Genomic DNA, 20,880 nt, shown 5'->3' with positions numbered 1-20,880 from the left:
TCCTTGCATATATAATTCTCACACACACACACACACACACACACACACACACTTCCAAACATATACTAAAGAAGGGACTCTCTAGTCATCTATTCAATCAAAAATATTTAATCGAGTACTTACTCTGTGCTAGCCACTGTGCTCCATCCTAAGGAAATGAAGGATAAGACATTGTCATTGCCTGCAAGGAGTTCACAGTCAATAGGTGAGATAGTTGGACATCTAGTCAATTGCAGAGCAAGAGGACAGTGGAAGGCCAGCAAAGCCATCCAACACAACCTCTGGGCTCAGAGTTTTCCCAGGTAGGTGGAGGCAGATCTGATCCTTGACAATAACTAGGAAGAGGTAGTTACATATGCAAAAGCAAAGTGATATGAGCTTGGGAGAATTGCAAGCAATTCAGCATAGCTGGATTTTAGGGGACAAGGGGAAAGGTAGGTGTATCACAAGAAATAGGGGTTGAGGGATAGGAAAATCCCAGATCATGAAAGGAATCCCATGCTGAAATTCCAAATCTAGCGACATGGCAGACTTCATTAACGTAGGACTACCTCTCCCAGAAAAAACACATAGAAATACTGAATAAAATATAACAGTTCTCTCCACTGAATATAGTTCCCTTCCTCTGTTAATACATGGACCAGATCAAAAGACATTCCATGTATCAGAAATAAAAGGAGCGTATAAAACCAAGGTAATAACTTCTGGCTGAAGTTGAAGTTGGAGAGGCACATAAAAGCCAAATCACACAGTCCTATATATCCATCTAATAGGACTGAACTGTTTTCTGAAATCCTTCTTTAGAAAGTTTAAAAAGAGAATAACATAATTTGATTGCATAGCCCAGGGTCTATGAACCCCCTGGGATTCCTTCCTGGCGGCAGCAAACACAAAACTGCTTTTTAGAGACCAGGATGCATGGGACTCCCATAGACAACAGAAACCCTGCTATAGATAAGCTCACAATAAAAAATTATAAACCACACACACTCAACCTATTTAGTGTGCAAGATGAAAATGAAAATTCAGAGGGATTTTACTTATTCACACTTATCAGATTGCTAAAATGTTAAAGTCCAACAGTACCAGTTGTTGAAGATGGAAATCAAATAGAAATTACATATGCTGCTAGTGATAGTATAAATTTGATACAACTACTTCTGAGAGCATTTTGGCAATAATATCTGTTAAAGTGGTGACGCATATACTCTACCATCTAGCAATTCCATTTCTTTGTGTATTGGGACTAAAAGGAGAAATACATAAAGGAGTCTATGTCTGCACTGTCTGCAATAGCAACAAACTGGAAACAATCTAAATGTCCATCAACTTTATAATGGATTAATAAGGTATGGTTTACCCATACAGTGATGCTACAGTGTTAAATGAACATTATGGATCTGTGTGCCATCATGGATAAATCGCAAAAACACGATGTTGAGTGATTAGAGCAGATTATAAAAAACATACTACTTTGATACTATTTATATATATGCTTATTTAACACTCACTAAACAATTCTATATAGGGCTCATGGATGCATACATATGTTGGGTCAAGTAAGAAAACCTGATTTGAAAGGGCACGCACCAAATTCAGGATAATAGTTACCTGGCGGAGGGACTGTGTGGAATGAAGGGACTGGGCTAAAATTGTATCTCAACCGCTTCTTTCTTAACAACAACAATATCTGATCTGGAACAAATAGGGCAATATGCTAATCTCTTATAGTTGAGTGGTAGGCACACGGTTCTCGTGTTATTCTCTGTATTATATTACATTTTTTGAAATAAATTTAAAAAGAAGAATAAATACCATGTGAAGGATTTTATTCCCTGAGCAGGTGAGTGGCATGGTCAGATTTGTGTTTAGAAGGTTCCCTTTGGCCGCCGTATGGAGGAATTCTTACAAGAATGTAGACTGAAGCAGTGATACCTGGTAAAGAGGCTATTGCAGTTGGTTAAAAAAGAGTTAATGGGGCCTCACATAAATAAAGGGAATAAAGGGAAGGGATGAGTTTGAAAGCTATTTAGGAAGTAAAAATTGCCAATATCTTGTCAATCTTTTTATTTTCCTTTGGCATTGAACAAATTTCCTTCTGTTCCCTTTTTCAGTTGAAGTGTGACATAGCAATAGACACATGAATCGAAATGTACTGCTTAATAAATTTTCACAAAGTGACTACCACCCACATTAAGTCCTCTCCCAGTCGATATGCCCCCTAACGGTAATCACAAATCTGACTTCTATCACTATAGATGAGCTTTTTCTGATTTTCTTTTAACGTTGAATTGAATTTATTGAAATAACAGAGGCATTTCGTTATCACACATAATGAGATGTCTAGACGCAGGTGCCTCCAGAGCTGATCCACCTAGGGCACTGGTCAACTGCTCTGTGAGGTCCTGGCTTTTTCCTTATGGCTGGCAAGGTAGCTGCCAGAGCCCCAAACATCATACCCTCACAGCACAATGTCGAAGGAAGGAAGCAGCAATAACCAGGCTAATGAGACATCTCAAGTGCTTTCCTGTTTTCTCAAATACATAGAACATGATCAGCTGAATGGGGGCTGGGAAAGTCAGTGATCCCCTTTTTGAGAATCTGTGATAGGAGATGAGTAGAGAAAAACAAGGTTGAGTATCATTATGACAGTCAAATAATTTCCTTGGTTTCCTACCAGGCCCTTTCAATGCTAGGAATCAAGTGGTACAAATATTTATTTTGGTTCAAGTGTGTTTTTCTGACCAAGGTATAATCATTGCTCTGGAATTTTCTGTTCTTACTGAACTCCTTGAAATGTATTGTTTTTGCTTGCTTGTTTTGGGTTTTTTCTTTTTTTTTCCCCAGTTTTATTGAGATATAATTGACGTACAGCACTGTATAAGTTTCAGGTGCACAGTATAATGTTTGACGTCCATATATTGTGAAATGATTACCACAATAAGTTTAGTTAGTATTCATCATCTCTTATAATACAAAAAATATATATTAAGAAAAGTATTTGTTCCTTGTGATGAGAACTCAGGATTTATTCTCTTAACCACTTTCCTATATGCCATACAGCAGTGCTAACTACATCATCATGTTGTACATTACACTCCTAGTTCTTATCTTGTAACTGGAAGTCTGTACCTTTTGACCACCTTCATCCAGTTCCACCTCTCCACAACCCCTGCCTCTGGTAACCACAAATCTGATGACTTTTTCTATGAGTTTGGTTTTTCTTTTTCTTTTTGTTATTTTTACATTTCACATATAAGCGAGATCATACAGTATTTGTCTTTTTCTGTCTGACATTTCATTTAGCATAATGCCCTTCAGTTCCATCCATGTTGTTGCAAATGTCAGAATTTCTTCTTTTTTATAGCAGAATAATATTCAATTGTATCTATATTCCACAACTTCTTTTTTTTTTTTATTTTTTGCGGTACGCGGGCCTCTCACTGCTGTGGCCTCTCCCATTGTGGAGCACAGGCTCCGGACGCGCAGGCCCAGCGGCCATGGCTCACGAGCCCAGCCGCTCCACGGCATGTGGGATCCTCCCGGACCGGGGCACGAACCCATTTCCCCTGCATCGGCAGGCGGACTCTCAACCACTGCGCCACCAGGGAAGCCCCTCCACAACTTCTTTATCCATTCATCTGTTGATGGACACTTAGGCTACTTCCATGTCTTGGCTATTGTAAATAATGCTACTATAAACATGAGGTGCAGATATCTCAACACAGGATTTTCATTCCTTTCAGATATATACCCAGAGGTGGAATGGCTGGATCATATAATAGTTCTACTTTTATTTTTTTGAGGAACCTCCATACTGTTTTTCCACAGTGGCTGTCCCAGTTTACCATGCCGCCAGCCGCGCACAAAGGTTCCCTTTACTTCACAGCTGCACTGGCAATTGTTATATCTTGTCTTTTTGATGTTAGTCATTCTAACAGGCATGAGGTGATATCTCATTGTGGTCTTGATTTGCATTTCCCTAATGATTAGTGATGTAGAACATCTTTTCATGTACCTGTTGGCCATTCATATACTTCTTTGGAAAAATGTTGATTCAGGTCCATTGTCCATTTTTACATTGGGTTATTTGTTTTTTGCTATTGAGTTGTATGAGTTCTTTACATTTGGAGATATTAACTCCTTATCAGATATAAGGTTTGCAGATATTTTTTCCCATTCAGTAGGTTGTCTTTTCATTTTGTTAATTGTTTCTTTTGCTGTGAGTTTGCCTGTTTTGAACTTCATAAAAATGAACTCACACAGTGTGTATTCTGTTGTGCCTGGTTCCATTCACTCAATATTCTTTCTGTGAAATTCAGTCATATTGTTGTGCATTGCAGGGGTTTGTTCATTTTCATTGCTAAATGGTATTCCTCATGTGAATATTTAATTATACTTTTTAATGATCTTTTTAATTTTCACTTTTTAACTCAATTGTGGATGGGGATTTGAGTTGTTTCCAGTTTTGGTGAGAACACATACATCCCTCTGTTGGGTGTATATTTAGGAGTGGAATTTCTGGGGGATGGGGTATGCATATTATTGGCTTTAGTAGATACTGCCAAAGTTTCCAAAATGGCTGTACCAATTTATATCCCCACTTGAAGTGAATGAAAGTTCAATTGTTTCACCTCCTCACCAACATTTGTACTGTCAGTTTTTTTGTTAAGTTAGACAAGGATGTCACAGTATGTAGTAATATCTCACTGTGATTTTAATTTGCATTCCCCCATGACTAATAAAGCTGAGCACACTTCTATGTTTATCTACCATTTGTATATCCTCTCTTAGAAAGTTTAAAAAAGATGTTGTCTCTCTTCTTCTTATTCATTATTATTTACAAACTGTTTTGGTATCAAAAGAAAACTACCAAAGCCTCCCTGAGCCTACATTCATCTCTGACATCTGGGGCCACTCATGCCTCATCTTTTCTCCTAAGGAGGTGAGGAGAATCCAAATGTGATGTGTGCACTCAAGTTTTCAGAAAACTGCAAAGGGCTGTTGAAGGCACAATTATCGTCATTGGAAGGGTTGGTTCATGCAGAAGCTGGAATGTTTTTTCAGGGTTGAATGTCCTAGAAGGGATGCTTACGAGAGATAGGGAGAGGGTCCACATGGAGGACGTCAAAGTCTGACTCATTCTACTTATGATCCTGCAACACCTCCCCTCCGCCCCTTATCACACTACCGTAATTACTTGTCTCTTCTCCTAGACCTACATCTGGCAGAGTTCTTTTCATTTATGTCATTGGTGTAGATAAGTGGTATACACAGGCTTTGGCCCTTGGTAGATCTCAGAAAAACCACCATCAGTTAGGACAGAGTCCTCCAAATGACGTCTCTCATAGCTTCCTGTATTCTTTCTTCATAACGCTCTTCTTACTTCTTAATTACCTATTTGTGTGATCATTTGATTTTTTTTGCATTCTTCTGTAGCCCATAATTCCCTCGAAGCTGAGACCCCGTCCCTTTTATCCACTGTCCTCCCTCATGTGTTTACTAGTGCCCGGTACAGAGTACTTAATTAGTATTAATCAACAAATAACTGAAATAATTTAGATCTGAATCCCAGAGCTGCACCATACCATGGCACAGGCCCCATCTTTCCTTAAGTGCCCATGAAATGGCGTTCTCCCTCCTTGAGACTAGTTTAATTCACCAAGTGTTATTGGAAAGGTATAATGGGAAGACAGGGAGACAAGCAGTATGGAATGACCTGATTTGGTCTCCCTGGCTCCCCCACTAACTTGCTGTGTACCCCCCTCCTCCTGCCAGGAAGTTATTTTGTCTATCTGGAACTTTGTTCCCCTAGATTTGAAGGAAAAACTTTGGACTCTGGCCTTAAGAATCTCCCTCGCTGCATTGTGGGGTCCAAAGTTACAACTCCACTTACAGGAAAATGCTGAGTTAGGACAGGGACCTGAGTGAGGCTTGTGTAGCAGCGAAGAGCAGGCTGACCTTGGTGGCAGAAAGGAAGCCACAAGCCACATGGGTTTATTCCCAGGCCCTGAAATCAAACGGGAGTTTGCCTGGCTGCATTTTAAAATTGCTCGAGACCAATGATTCCCTCTTTCCTTCCATTTTCTCTTTTGACTAGGAATGTCTATAACTGTTATTCTATGCCTGTCCCATCACAGAATTTTGGGAGCAGATAACTTATTTCTTAAGTTTCACAGATTCATAGATGGAGAGGAATTGTGCCTCACGATGGATTAAACCCAGAACCTCATCCTTACCTTATCTAGAGGATGTAGTTTGATAATGAGATTTGAGATTTTGAATTGATGCTATCATGTGTTGAGACTTTGGTGAATGTTGGGATAGGGTGAATGTACTTTGCATGTGGGCTGGATGTGAATCTTTGGCAGCCACAGGTAGGCAGAATAATGGTCCCCTCAAAGATGCCCATGTCCTAATCCCCAGAACCTGTGACTATGTTATGTGACATGGCAACAGGGGAATTAAGGAATTAAGGTAGCAGATGGAATTCAGGTTGCTAACCAGCTGACTGTAACCTCCAGGAAACGGAGCCCCTAAGGACTCCAGAACGAGAAGATAGTACATTTGTGCTGTTTTAAGCCACAAGTTGGTGGTAATTTGTGACAGCAGCAAAATAGGAAATGAATCCAAGCTCTGGCCTGCAGTTTACTCCTCTACGACCTTAAACATCATCTTTGCATTCCTTAGCAGTCCTTATTTCTCAAAATAAGAACTGCTGGAAGGATCAAAAGCGACAAATAGGCCACAGCGCCTGGCACGCAGGTGCTTAAACAATGTGAGCGAACGTCCAGCTTCCCCTCTTCTTCCAGGCTGGGGAGACACAGGGAAGGAAAGCAGGGGGCAAATACCATTCTTAGCGGTGCAGCCTCCTTCCTTTGATGTCGCCGGCTGGGTAAAGGACTCCCTTTGTCACCTCCCGAAGCACACCTTATCTACAGCCCGCTCCTTATCTGCTTTGCTCCTTATCTGCTTTCGGGGACCCACAGCTCCCCCTGCCCCGAGGAAACCCCCCTTTTGAATACAAAAGCTCTTTAGAAGACCCTGAGAGGAGAGCAGGACCGGAGCTCTCTCTGTTCACTCGGCAAACAGGCTCTCAGAGATGAAAGAGCTTGGGGCATCCCTATCGACAGTACCATGGCCACCATATTTTCCACTGAGAGAATCCCACGGTGATGCCCTGAGGGGAGGCGAGGCCCCTCGAGGAGCACAGCCTTCAAGTCCCCCTCCTCCCACCCACCCAAGACCAGCCCCCTCAATCATTCCGAGCTTCCAACTCCCTCCTTCGTTGTTATGAGCTTTTATTTAAAAAGCACCTTTAATACAAGTATAGTTTCGCAGATACAAGTTTTCACTTTGTATTCTACAAAAGTCTTTGAATATTATTCTCTTTACAAAATGGAACCTTACAAAAATACTGACAATTTAATGTTTTTATACAGTTTTCTCTAGTTGCAGTTATTTCTTTCATTGTAAAAACAATGTCTAGCACAGAACTACAATATTTTAGTTGATATTAAAAAAAAATGAACTCCATGCTTTTGTAAGCAGCTAATGTAAATAACACAGGTCGAGACACAGTTTATAGTCATAGTGGATATAGCTAAAATTGTTTCAGAAATAATATTTTACATAGTTAACTTTTAATGTTTTATACATTATTTATATAATATTTATATATAAAAATCATAGCTTGCTATAAGTTGAAATGAAAGGACGGCTTCTGTTGTAAGGATGTGCATGTGGTTGACCCATGTGGTTACATTTAGCCCTTTGAAAGGTTTGCATCCGAGATCTGAAAGCATTTCTTCCTTCCTCCTTTCCTCAAAGGTTCAGTAGAAGCGGTCCCTGTCTGCTGCCTCGAGTGGGACCTTGCTTGGAAGGACACTTACGGAGAGAGGATGAGGAAACTCTACGGAGATTTAACCCACGTGTTCTGCCCAGCAGAACCTACCAAGAACTGCCCTAGAGATCAACCCCAAGACAATAGTGCTTTACACAGCTTAGCAAGAGCGGCTCCCCCAGAGACCCCCACTTTATCTGGAAGGGCAGCCTCTGGGATGTGAGACTGTCTGCTACTCTGGCTCATTCAGACTTTGAGTAGCCAAAGGGTTGCTTCACTTTTCATTCTGCGCCCTCCACTCCTTCATCTCTTGCATGGAAGGCTGCTTTCCATCAGCTGATGGCAGACCACATCTTTGCTCGTCTCCGGGCGCTCCCAGGCAATCCCGGTGGGCACCCAGCAAGGGTTTCCAGGAAGAAAGCAGTAACCGAAGCTAACCATCACTACTTGAGCGTGGCAGTGCCCCGGTCATTGATGTACACAACATCAGCATCCTGTAATTGACGTCTCAGCATCACAGGCTGGTGCATCAAGAGAAGACACGGGAGGGCCTGTGCCCTCGAGCGCTTCTGAAATTGTGCTATTTGTGAAATTCACTCATCCACAAAGAGTCACCTAATCGCTAAAGTGAGGGACTGCGTTGCTGGCCTACGGGCTGAGGAAGTGAGTGATAAGGCTTCACAACTGGGAATTTGGATTCAGGATCTGATCGCTTGACTGAGCAAACGTGCTCTCTTCTTAGAGTTAAAAACAAAAACAAACAAACAAATAAGATTCCTGAACCAAAGTCACAGTGGAGAATTGAGTGGTGTGGACAGAGAGACACAACAGGGGAGCCCCCCATGGCTATTTTCTTGATTCAGTGCTATTTCTGGCGTCGTGTGCTACAAGGTGAATTTGAGCTTTTCCAACAGGCCTGGGATTCCTCAGGTCACAGAGGTAACCGGCAGGCTCTACTCAAATCATCTTAGTGTTTGTTCCGGAACAAGCCTGTGTTCACTAGAACATGAACACTTAAACCAACTGCACATCCAGGATTCCCGCACTTGCTGTCAGTTTGCTGTTGTTTCCATATAGGTGAACACTACCTATTTTGGAAGGCCACAAGGTAAGACTTTTTTTTTCGTTTTTAAAAATCAGTCGGGCAAAAAGTTTTTCCCTACATTCTACTGTCTGATGAGATAGGAGAGCAGCAAAAACTTGCTGTCAGCAGTCATTTTCCAAAAACAGCTCAGGAGGTGGGTAGTACCTACACCATGTTGTGGTGATTGTTCCTGTCGATAATGTCCACAGGTGAAAGGATGTCCTTCCTGATAGCAGGAGGAGGCAGGGAGAGTGTCGTCTTGGTCTTGAAGAGGTCAGACACGAAGAAAACCTAGAAGCACAAAATCAGAGATTCCAATCAGTCACTGACATCTGAGCCTTGGGGAGAGGCAAAGGCAAAGGCAAAGGGAAGACCACAGGAGCATAGACTTTAGAGAAAGGCGCCCCCAAACTGTAGATCTTTGAATACGGAAGGTCCAAGGAGACCACAGAGTCCAATTCTTCTTGTACAGAGAGGAAAACTGAGGCCCAGAGAAAGGCAGTGACACGCCCGACGTTGCACAGCCATGGCAGGGGCAGCCCGCGCTTCCGTGGGCTCTCAGTCCAGTGCCCCCTGTGTGCAAGCCCCACTTCCTTATTTCTCAAGGTAAATGAGTAGCCGTGAAAGATAAGTTCTCACACAAAGGAAGCAAGTCATAATTAGTCACCGTCATTAGTCTGTGATACTTTCCCTTTCCTCACAAAGGAATCTAGGGTGTAACCAAAAGAGATCAGCCAGTATGAATTCCTATCGGCAGGCGCTGGGGCAAGGAAGCAGTCGCTATCACCTTTTCCTGAAAGCCCAGTGATGTCAACAATTTGATGGGGGTCGAGAAGCCAGGGTCTCCTGACTGAAGGAGTCAGCAACTAACCCGGTGGAAAGGTCAACACAAATTCTCCTATCGCTTATTCCCAACCTCCTTCCTCCTCCTGAGCATGTGCCCTCACGGAGTCGTTCTTAGAATCGCTGAGAAACGTTTACTTGAACGCTTACCCACAAGGGTATAAGGATGGCTCGGGCAGAGTTCCGGTCTCAATGAGCTTATGATGAAAGATTCAAGAACTTGCTAAGTTACCAGAGTAAGAAAAATTTATGCTTTGTATTAGGTGGCAAAATAAATACACAGATATCCATTTGAGCCATTAAGCAACAGGCGTTTGTACTAAGTAGCCATAAGAGGCAGCTGTCAGTCATGTAATTTAATAGGAAACATATGGCTGAGTTTAGCCACTAGTGTTTTAGTGGCTAAAACACTTCAAAGGTCCTATGGCTAACGGCTCTCTGGATGGAAGAGTCTGTCCTGCAGATGGTCACGCGCTCACTAATAATGACGGCCCTGTGACTTCATTCAGGGCCCATTATAGGCAAGAAAATGAAGTTCTTAATAAGACTGCACCAATACCAAGGCTCTGCAGCCAGGGCCTGGCCACAGAAGTGACTTGGATCCTTTGCTGAACCAATTTCCACAGTGTTCTCTCTGTAGCGATACAGCCATCAGCAAAGTGCAATCAAAATCACAGCAAGACACAGGTGATGCTGGTCACCCCAGGAGCATGGGGTGACTAGAAGGCAAATGGGAAGCGGAGGCTTATTTACTGGCCACCATAAAATCCTTTGTATTGTATGTTTTGAATTTTTGTACCCATTATATATATATATTACTTAAACATTTCATTACTAGTTTTTGGTTAAAAAAATATATATATATGTATATATATATACATAAAGAAGGCTAGGCGATTTCTATCCTACAGCAAGAAAGTGAAATATTAGCCAAGAAATGGAACATTTTAAGACATTTGCAGCCTGAGTGCTATTGAATGTACCATTTTGCGAAGGAAAAAATTAAGCCTTTTGTCTCTTTCTTTTCTAAGGAGGTGTGAACAGTGAGAACCGTGGCACAGAAAGGTTTGTCTCGTAGCCAGGGCCAGCTTGAGAACCAGGAGAGAAAAGGTGTGTACCCAACCCTGCCAGGAGGCCCTAGGCTCCCCTGCACGGGAACCCTTTACAAACAGGTGGGGAAGGGGGGGGGTTCAGGTGCCCCCAGTATAAGGAAATCTGAACAAACATGATTAAAGTTATAGGAGATCATTAAACTTTTCAACTCTTCTCTGACAGGTGGAGAGCCCATGTCCTCATCTCTACCTGGAAATTACTTTCCCCTTCCTCCTTCACTTTGTCCCCGAGGAAGAGATTTCGGTCAGTCTCTCCATCGCTGGCTCTGAACTCCACTTTCTCCAGCCTAGCAGCGAGCGCCACCAAATAAGGGTTCTTACGAATCTCATTCCTTAGAGATCTTTCTCCCAGCCTGTGTGCCATGTGCTGAGGGCAAAGACGGCAGGGGACACCCTCACACAAACATCCCTCCCTTCAAGATCCCGATACCACCTCCATCTACTGGCTGACTTCCCAATTTAATTTCCTGAGCTCATATCCACTACATGTTAAGAGTTTCCGTTTCCGAACTGCAAGATAGGAATGAAATGAAGGTTAAAGGCAAGAATGTACTTGATAAGAACTAAACCTGCATCTGGCACATAGTTCAATAAAGGCGTTCCTTGTGTGGGTACCAAGGTCGTGTCTGGGCCTAGAGTAAGCCACGTCCTCTCGTGTCTCCAAAACTTTGCCCATCAGTCTTTCTTCCTAATGAGAGGCTTCCTGAGGATGCAGCCCAGCCCTAATCATCCCACATCACCCACAGGCCTTTGCATTGAGCCTTGCACACACCAGGAGCTTATAAAATGTTTGCTGTTGAATTCCTCCACTTCTTTCCACTGGAAGCAAGCACTCTGGCCTTGGATCTTATCGGCAACCGAGAACGCCTACGGATGTCAGGGGGACCACACCCTCCCACGCCACATGCACACACCCCAGCGGCAAGATAAAAAGTGGAGTCGGGTCCAGCAGGATCCCCCCTTAAGCTGTATTTTGCCTTCAGCGTGGCCTGAGGTTACGCAAACACTTTTTGGGGGATCATGAAACACGATCCCGTCAAGACTCAAACAGGGCTCCTTCTTCATGCTTGAACAGCAGAATACAAAAAGGACTAGGAAAGGCCAGTTCTATTTCCTGCAGAAGATGATTTCCACCTGGAAAGAAAACCCAGAGGCCCAGGCTGGGAAGGGTCTACACGAATTAGGTGGCTACCCCAGGTCTGAGGGACAAAGCCACTCCCAGCCCACAGCCCCACTGCACAGACCTCCTCTGTGGTGTGAAAGCGCCGATCAGACGACAGTCTTGGCAAACATGAAATCTAGGCGCGAAGCACCAGGGAGAGTTTTAAGTTCTCCTACCCTGAGCATATGCTTTCAATTCCATTTATCTTCTCCTCTACCTTCACAAATTGCTTTTTTGAAAAGTGCAATCAGTAAACACTTATTGAACATCTGCTCCATGCCAAAGCCCTGAGATGATAAATATACAGAAGAGAGAGAGTTCTTTGCCCTCCAAGAGCTCACAGGGCAATGAGGGAGAGATCCAGGTAAATAGAGCAGTTACAATAGTGTTCTGAGGATTATGACAGAGGGAAGCCGGGGTGTTAAAGCAACACAGAGAATGTGGCATCTAACCCAGGCTGAAGTGGAGGGGAGAGGGCCTTAGAAGGCTTCCCCCAAAGGAGGTATATTTGAGCTTAGCTTTGAAGGATAAGTAGGAGTAAGCCAGGTGGTGAATGCCAGGAATGTTATTCTAGGCAAAGGGAGTAGCGCGTGCAAAGGCACAGGAGTGAGGGAGCCCAGCTCGTTCAGCGGCCGCAGGAAGCTCAGTATAGGGAGGGCTGAGCGGTCAGTGAGGCTGGAGGGGGAGCCAGATACTGAGAAGGGGCCTGGCACAGCCCGAGGAGCCACTGTCAAGGCTGAAACAGGGAAGCAGCACGTTGGAAAGACTTGCATTCAGATCATTGATTACCTAAGCAGGAGAAGGCGCCAGAAAGGGAGCCGAGGGCCCGAAGGCAGGGGTCCCGGTCCGGACACTGTTGCAGAATCTAGGAGAGGATGAGTCCTGTAAGATCACCATGCAGTGAAGACAAAGAAGAGATGGGTTTTTGAAACGTTGAGGACACAACTGCCGTTGATGGAGGTGGCATGTATGTGTGCAGGGGGACATAATGCTTTTATTTCTAGTTTTGTTTTTAACTCTAGAAATCTCTCACTTGTTCCCAGCGAAACTCTTCAAGTTTGGGTAACTACGCTAGGGGAAAAATGACAGCTCTGCTTTCCTCTGCCTTCTAAAATCCTGGCTCCCTCAAATATTTGCTTGGGAAAGTGGTTCTGACCTTCTCCCGAGTCAGAAAGGCAAGCTCTTCTGTGATCTGAGGGTAGTAATCTGATTCAGACAAGCACTCAAGACAATGAAGCCCTTCCACGAGAGCAAACACACAAACAAGGCAACTGCTGGCTGGAGGAATCCTGTTGGCAGTAATGAGACATGTACAGGAGTCTCCTTCTAAATGGCGACTCTTGTTACTGTGCCATTGGGTCACCACCTCGCATTCTCCATCCTACACATGTAGCACTGATGACAGGCTTTGCTCTTGGTAGTGGGACAGACTTGTCTTTAAATCCAAGTTTTGCCATTTTCAGCAAAATACCTGAATGAGGGATACAATGCCTACCTCAGAGGTTTACTCAAAGGATTATATGATGTCACAAAATGAGCAAGTGGGGCTTGTTAATAAACAGAGCAATGATCACTGGCTTGCGTGTTCGGTGCCTACCCACATCAAGTCACGTCTCTTCCCCTGCCCCTTGGGTGGAAAGAAAAGAAACAAGAGAAGGAACCAGAAACAAGGAAAATTAGAGAGGGGAAAATTGAAATGATTGAGAATATGGACATATAGGTGAAAGCCTGTATAGATTCAAGCCAGACATAAAGACCATATGAGATGGGAGTTTTCCACAGGGCAGATAGGATATGCTCTCAAAGTCCAATAATTTCTGGGGCTATTTTGGGGAATGAGTCAGCACAATCAAAAAGGAAGATGCTTCCAATGTCTCGTTACCAGCATTCACCAGCTCTGGAGATGCCCAAAGCACACAGCCCAGCCTGGCCTAGGTGCTGCCTGCCTGGAGCTCACCAAGAACCACTGGCCAGAAACAAAAAGTCTCATCTGCAGCCAGGTTTCCACTCCCATTGCTGCAAACTGCTGAGTCAGCAAGCCCTGAGTGTCATTTTGTTAAGGGCAGATTATGACAACAAAACTGTCCTTTAAATATTTCTGGAGTCCCTGAGTGTTTCAAGTCCTGAGAGTGCGTAAGAGAACTCCTTGAAGACAGGCACCACATCCTTATATATTGAAATTTTTATAAGCCCTCGTTGAGCTTAGATGCCAACACAGAGCACATAAACGTAAGAGTGGAAGAATTTTGGAATCTCAGAATCAGAAGAAAACCGAGCTGTCTATTCCAATGTTTCTCAAAGTATAATCTTCAGATCGTCTATTTCCGAATCAGCAGGGTGCTTCTTGAAAAAGAGGATTCCTGGGCCCACCCAGACCAACTAGAAGTGTGGCCTAGAATCTGCATTGAACAAACACTAGTGGTGTTTGTTATGTAGACTCGAGTGAGGAGAGCCATCAGTGGACAGTCCATGGAGATGAACAGACGGGCTCAAGCCATAGACCTGCCACTCACTGGCTGTGTGTCTTAGACATCTTGTAATCTCTCTGAGAGCAGCTTCCTTATCTATACACTGGGCTCCATGAGCCCTTCCTTAAGCTGCTCGAATCTGCTCTTTGGTACCCACGCTGAACTTTCAATGAACTTCTGTCTTCGCATGAGGCCTACAGGCTCGAGTGCAGACATAACGCTATAAATGCTATGTCATGCTTCCCCTTTAGACAATGAGATACTCAAGCGAATGAACCGTGCTCAGAGCCCAGCAAGCGTAGCCTCAATAAATCTAGTCCACCCCACTGTGAGGACAGAAACCATGGGCTGCCCCTGTTGCATACACCCTGATGCCCTGGTCTTGGGATATCCTTTGGGCATCCTGCTCCACCGTAATAAACAATCTCATTGATTAAGGAATAATTTTCTTTGCCTTGGGTCTCAGCTCACTCTCATGCCCTACATATAATAAGTGCCGTCTAAAGAAAAGTCATCTTTGGCAGCCCTGTCTTTTGACCAAATGGGAGTTACTTGATTGCAATAATTATTTTTTGACCTCAGTAGAGGCCTGTCAGTGATTTTCTGGCACGGGAGCTTGTCAGTGTCCATACTGAGTAATTTCCTGGTATATCTGAAAGGGCACTTGATGAGGTAGAAAGAGTCATACGAGGAGTCAGGCAGCAGGATCTAGTCCCCAAATTGCTACTGCTCTATGACCCAGGCCAGTCACACTCTCGTCTAGACTTGCATTTATGCAAAATGAAGAGGTTTATGATTTCAGAGGATGGGTCTGCCCTGCATTTGTGTGCTACCATTATTTAAAAATCTACCTTCTCACAGTTTCTGTAAGGCTTAAATGGGAGAATTCACATGAAAACGCTTCATACCTATGAAGAGCTCTTCAAATCCTCCCTCAGTTACCATCATTCATGACCATCACTGCTACTGAGGGTCACGAAGGGAGCTGGTCCCATAAAAAGAAGGAGGGTTTGGGGCAGCAGAGGAAAGTCGCGGGCAATTGTGGAGGAGAACAGGCGTCTGAGCCCTGTAAGGAGCCTCACAGGAAGGCACTTCTTGGCTAATACAAAGGAGGGTTTCTGGTAAGGAGGACCCAGAGGGCTGACGGCAGTCACTAAGATGCTAGATCCAGTATCAGCTAGAGTTCAGGAACATGGTACCCAAGAATAACAGAGGCTAGAGGAAGGCAGGCGCCTACTTCTAGAAATCCCACCTTTTGAAGCTGAAAGGGTCAAGAGAGCTACTATTATTGACTTCCCCCAAATATTCCACAAGTTCCATCATTCTGAACTTTTTAGGGTCACAAGACATACCATGTTCCCATCCATCTCCATGTCTTTGTGTTATTCCTTCTGCATGAAATGCCCTTCCTTATCTTTTGTATCTCAGAAAATATCCATTCATTGCTCGAGATTCTCCTCCTCCAGGAATTCTTCTAGTCTTCCAGCACCCTCAAGAAGAATGAGCTCTCCCCTCTCTCAAGCCCCCCACTGTCCCCAGGACAGGATCCCATCCTAATGGCTGTGCCCTTCTACTGCACTTGTGTGTTTACGTGCCTGTCCCCAATAGCCCAGTGTTTTTCAAACTGCATGTCACAAGTCACTAGTAAGTTTAAAATCAATTTACTGGGCGGTTACTACCAGCATTTTAAAGGGTTAAATTTAAAATGTTAGAACGTATCACATACAGTAAGCATAAGTCTTATTTTGTGAAATATTTTAGTTATGTGTGGGTACCTCTATTGGGTTATAATGTATTTCTTATTATGGATCATGGCTGGGAAACTACTGCAGTCTAAGCTCTTTAAGGACCAATTCTTTCCAGCTGTGAATATTTAAAACAAGGCACCATACTTCACACGCAAAACACATCTGATCAATGCGTTGCATGTGTCAAGCATGAGGCACCGTTAATTCACTGAATCCTCAATCCAAAGATCAGGTGATGTTAAGACGTATCATCCCCATATCGCGGGGTTGGAAAAGGCAGCTGAGAGGAAGTGACTTGCCCAATATGCCTAAGTGGCAGGAATACAACTCCCCCTCCTGAGTCTCTGCCTCATCATCTACCCCATTCATCTCAGCAGGGGAATGAGAAAGGAGATTTTAGAAGAACTGTGCAAATTGTCATTATCTATTGGGGGGCAAAGCTTACCCCTGCCTCTGCTTCCTTCTCTCTCCCACACCCAGGGGTTCCTGGCACCCCTGCCCACCTGAGAGTAGAGGCCCAGGATGACAAGGTCAGCCCCAGGGCTTCTGGGCAAAGAGCTAGGCTTTTGCAGGGCAAGAAATGATTCGGGTGGTCATTTCATCCATTCCCCTGTGCCCAGGCAGTAGTGGAATGAATCCAGTGGAAATAGATGGGAATCTCCTGTTACAGAAGATCTTACAAATTCAGGGCATAGACTACACGTGTTTGGAGTTTACTAGTTTAATCCTTTGAGATAGGATCAAGAGAGCCGAGATCTGGTTCCTACTCCGCCACCATGAGTCCTTGGGTGTGTCCCATCCTCTCTCTGTGCCCCATTTTCCCCTTGGGGGGCTGTCATCACTGAACCCTTCTTCCATTCACATTCTCACTTGTCCTTTCTCCCAGGGTCACCTAACTGCGGCAGAGACAAAGAACATCCTCGCCCTTCCCTACATCCTGGAGGAAGATAGCAGCACACAAAAGAGCAACTGCTGGCTGAGCCACACACCCTGCAAGAGGAAAACCAGGAAAGACTCTGCTGCATGTTTATGAAATTCACGAGCAGCTGCTTCCTCTGCTGCACCCACAGCAATGGCGGCCTGGCCCTGCCCTGACCCCTCCCAGGGCCCCACAATTTGCCATCTGTTGGAGGGTCAGGGAGGAGGTGGACAGATAGTCAAGTTGTCACCAGATAGGAAATGAACTGAGGTCTGTCGCTTCGTCCAGGTCCCTGGGTTACGCCAGGGGTGGGAATGGTGAGCCCAGCTGTAGAGTTCACATCTTGGGAGGGGTGGCTCTGTGTGTGTGTGTGTGTGTGTGTGTGTGTGTGTGTGTGAGCATGTGCCTGTGTTTGCCTTGGCCTGTCTGTGTATCTGTGATTCTGAGTGCAGGTGACGGAAAGAGGATGGATGCCTGTGTCTGGGTACGACTGGGTCTGTCCCCGTGCCTCTGTCCTGTGCACCTCCGTCCACATGTGTGAAGATGTACATCAGTGTGCCTGCCCTTCTGCCCCTGTGTGTCTGTGTCTCTGTGTTGAGTTCACAACACTGTGTAGGTTTTTTTTCTGTGTTGGCTGCCATTGCCCTCCTCCTCTGGAAAGCGTTCAGCTAGTAAGCAGTGAGGGAGGGGACCAAACCCTCTCCTGTTTGGCGTGTGATTTTTGTCTAGACACGTCTTTTTGCTGTGACAGGACTTACTCTCAACAGACCCAGGTAAAAGTGTTTGGCTGTCATGGCCTGTTGCCCAAGGCTCTGCAGTGGCTGAGCCAACATTCTGTAGTGATGCACTGTACTCCCTGGGGACTTAAAGACATGTCATGATCCCCAAATAGAGGCCACCTAGGCATTGCAATGGAGACGGTTCCATCTGAGAAGGCAGGTCCAGCTCAGTTACTACAAAGTCCAAAGTCGGCTGTGCCTCGGAATCTCTGTGGGAGAAGGTCATGGAGCTAAGGGCCTCCAAGATCAATTCAGATGAGGAAACTAGGCTCAAGAGGAAGTGTCTTGCCTGGGGTCACAGGCTAATTCATCACTCATTCTTTAGCCAGTGCTTATCAAGTAGCTATTGTGTGTCAGCCACTGTAACAGGCACTGATAATGAACAACGAGAGGGTTAAGCCATGGATTCTGCTCTTAAGGCACCCATAGTCTAGCTGGGGAGACAGACATCTGAACAATTACGACAGAACCAGGCTGAATGTCACAGCAGGAAAAACATGCAAAGGACTATGGGAGCATTGGAAGACAGTTAGGCAATCTGTCGTCAGAAAAGACAGAAGAGAAGGTATGCTAGACTAAACAAGAGCCCCCCAAAGATGGCCACGTCCTAATCCCCAGGACCTGTGAATATGTTACCTTACATGGCAAAATGGACTTTGCAGATGTGATTAAGTTAAAGATTTCGAGATGGGGAGAGTATCCTGGATCACCCAGGTGGGCCCAATGTAATCACAGGGGTCCTCGTAAGAGGGAGGCAGGAGAGTCAGAATCACAGAAGGAGATGTGAAGATGTAAGCAGAGGTCAGAGAGAATGAAAGAGAGATGAAGATGCTACGCTGCTGGTTTTGAAGACGGGGGAAGGGGCCATGAGCCAAAGAATGCCGGCAGCCTCTGGAAGCTGGAAACGTCAAAGAAACAGACTCTCCCTAGAGCCTCCGGAAGGAATGCAGCCCTACCAACACCTTAATTTTAGCCCGTTGAGACCCATTTTGGAATTCAGAACTCAAGAACTCTAAGAAAATTAATTTGTGTCATTTTAAGCCACTAAGTTTGTAGTAATCTGTCAGAGCAGCAACATGGGGAACTAACACAGGTTTCATCAGAGATGGGGTGAAACTGGAACTGTGTGCTCCATCAAAAGGGGACAGCTGTCTAAGATAAGAGCTCAGGGTGTTGAAAAATCTTGATAAGTTTCATGTGCCTGGAGGTGAAGGGACGTGAGAGGGGCAGGAGATGAGGCCTTATAAGAAGAGTCTGGGGTCTTCAGACCTGTCTCTGCTGGACCGCCCTGGGGTCGACCCTCTACCCTCTCCTTGTTACTTCATCCTCCTTAGTCCCTGTTTTCTCATCTTTTTAGTGAGGACAGTGATGGGTATAGGGTTCAAAATAGGATCTTTGGGGGACTGGAGATGGTCTATGTAAAGTGCTTAACATAGTGGCTGGCATGTGAGCTCTCAATGCATGTCAGCAAATATGATTTCCCTGTTGACGGGGGTCCATCGAAGCTTGGCTCAGGAGGTTACCAGGCACAGTGGGAAATGGCTTCTGGGTTCCTTGACCTCTGTGCGATGGCCTTGTACCTCACTGGGCTGCCTTTTCTTGGTCCTCCTAGCCAAGCTCAGGTAATGTCCCTGTGTTAAGATCCATTCATATCAGCCCCATTCACGGGCGAGAAGAGAACTCGGCTTTGCCTGGTATGTGCCAGGACAGCCTTGATTCTTGGGGGCAAGTTCTGCTTTGAGACACAGCAGAGCAGAGACCACAGGCTCCTGCCTAGGCTGCAAGCTACCCGGTACAACTCTGGAAAAGCACCCGATAAAGCTGCAAAACCCGTGAGGCAAGATGCCCTTCAGCCACCTCACGGTCCCCTCCTCCAGCACGTGGTGTCCTCAGATGGCCTCTTGGTTCCCCAGACCCGTCTCTGGCTCAACTCAGGGTCTTGATCCTTATACTTCCTTTGATGGGAAGTGACCCACTGCCTTCTCTTCCCCGAGCTGAGCTTCCTCAAGCTCCTAGGCTGACTCCAGTGTCTTGCCCTGGCCTCTCAGGTGGCTTAGATGAAACGGCTCCCTCAGCACTGGAGTGCTGAGCCAGCCAGGACCCTGAGCTTCCATGACCAGGCCGGAAGTCAGGCACTGGGAGAAAAATGAGAAATATCAAGTCCCTACCCTCATGTGTTCACAGCTAAGTGGGACAGGGAAAGATGTTTGTAACCCTTTTCTAAGCCATCCTGACATTGTAAAACAGGCTTTCCAACTGAAAGCAGCAACTGGATCAGCCCGAAGGGTTGGGAAGGCCCCTGACACCCTTAACTTCTGCTCTGTAAGCTGCTGCCTAGGCTGCTTATGCCTCGGGTGCCTCCTGCCGCCTCAGCTCCGGTGACCGTGCCCCCTTGCCAAGCACAGAGGGCAAAGCTTTGGAGTCAGTGATCATCCCGGGAGCCGCTGTCAACTAGCTCTGACCTCAGATGACTTGAGTCATCTCTCTGAGCCTCAGTGACCTCATCTGTAAAATGGCCGCGGTATACAACGGCTTCGTGTCCCTAAAGGGAGCCGATGAGTAAAGGACCCAGAGCAGAGCCAGCATAGAGTAGATGCTTGACAAACGCTAGGACCAAATTCCTATCCAGCGCTCCAGTGCACCCGAGCCAAACAGGATAAAAGTCAGACCTCTCATTTCCCTTCTCGAACATAAACCATGATCCTCCCGGACACTTCGTCTCATTGTGCGTAGAGAGTGCTCTATAAAAGAGGGGAAGGCTATGAAGGAACCCCCAACCTTTCAATTTTTTTAATTGGGGATTCGGGAGACTTTAATTAGGGCAGTGGCGCCGAGAAGGAAACACCACAGCAGGCCCCCGTGGGCTGACCTCCTGCCTAGAGCAAAGCTCAGAGGGCACGGTCAGCAAAGGGTTACCCTGTC

General features: G+C 45.3%; 1 protein-coding gene across 2 annotated transcripts in view; it reads right to left on the bottom strand.

Annotated features, from left to right (window-relative positions):
* Positions 1-7,284: 7,284 nt before the first annotated feature.
* PLPP3 (phospholipid phosphatase 3) overlaps positions 7,285-20,880 on the bottom strand; it is an 83,309-nt gene continuing 69,713 nt past the window's right edge. For both annotated transcript variants that reach the window (XM_004273800.3, XM_033435417.2), the window contains exon 6: positions 7,285-9,218. In XM_004273800.3, the coding sequence (XP_004273848.1) occupies positions 9,093-9,218 (126 nt within the window). In that variant the 3' untranslated portion in view covers positions 7,285-9,092. The remainder of the gene's footprint in view (positions 9,219-20,880) is intronic.

This window comes from Orcinus orca, chromosome 1, assembly GCF_937001465.1.
Source record: "Orcinus orca chromosome 1, mOrcOrc1.1, whole genome shotgun sequence".
Taxonomy (NCBI): Eukaryota; Metazoa; Chordata; class Mammalia; order Artiodactyla; family Delphinidae; genus Orcinus; species Orcinus orca.
Note: the sequence above shows the minus strand (reverse complement) of the source record. Positions and strands in the feature narration are given on the sequence as shown.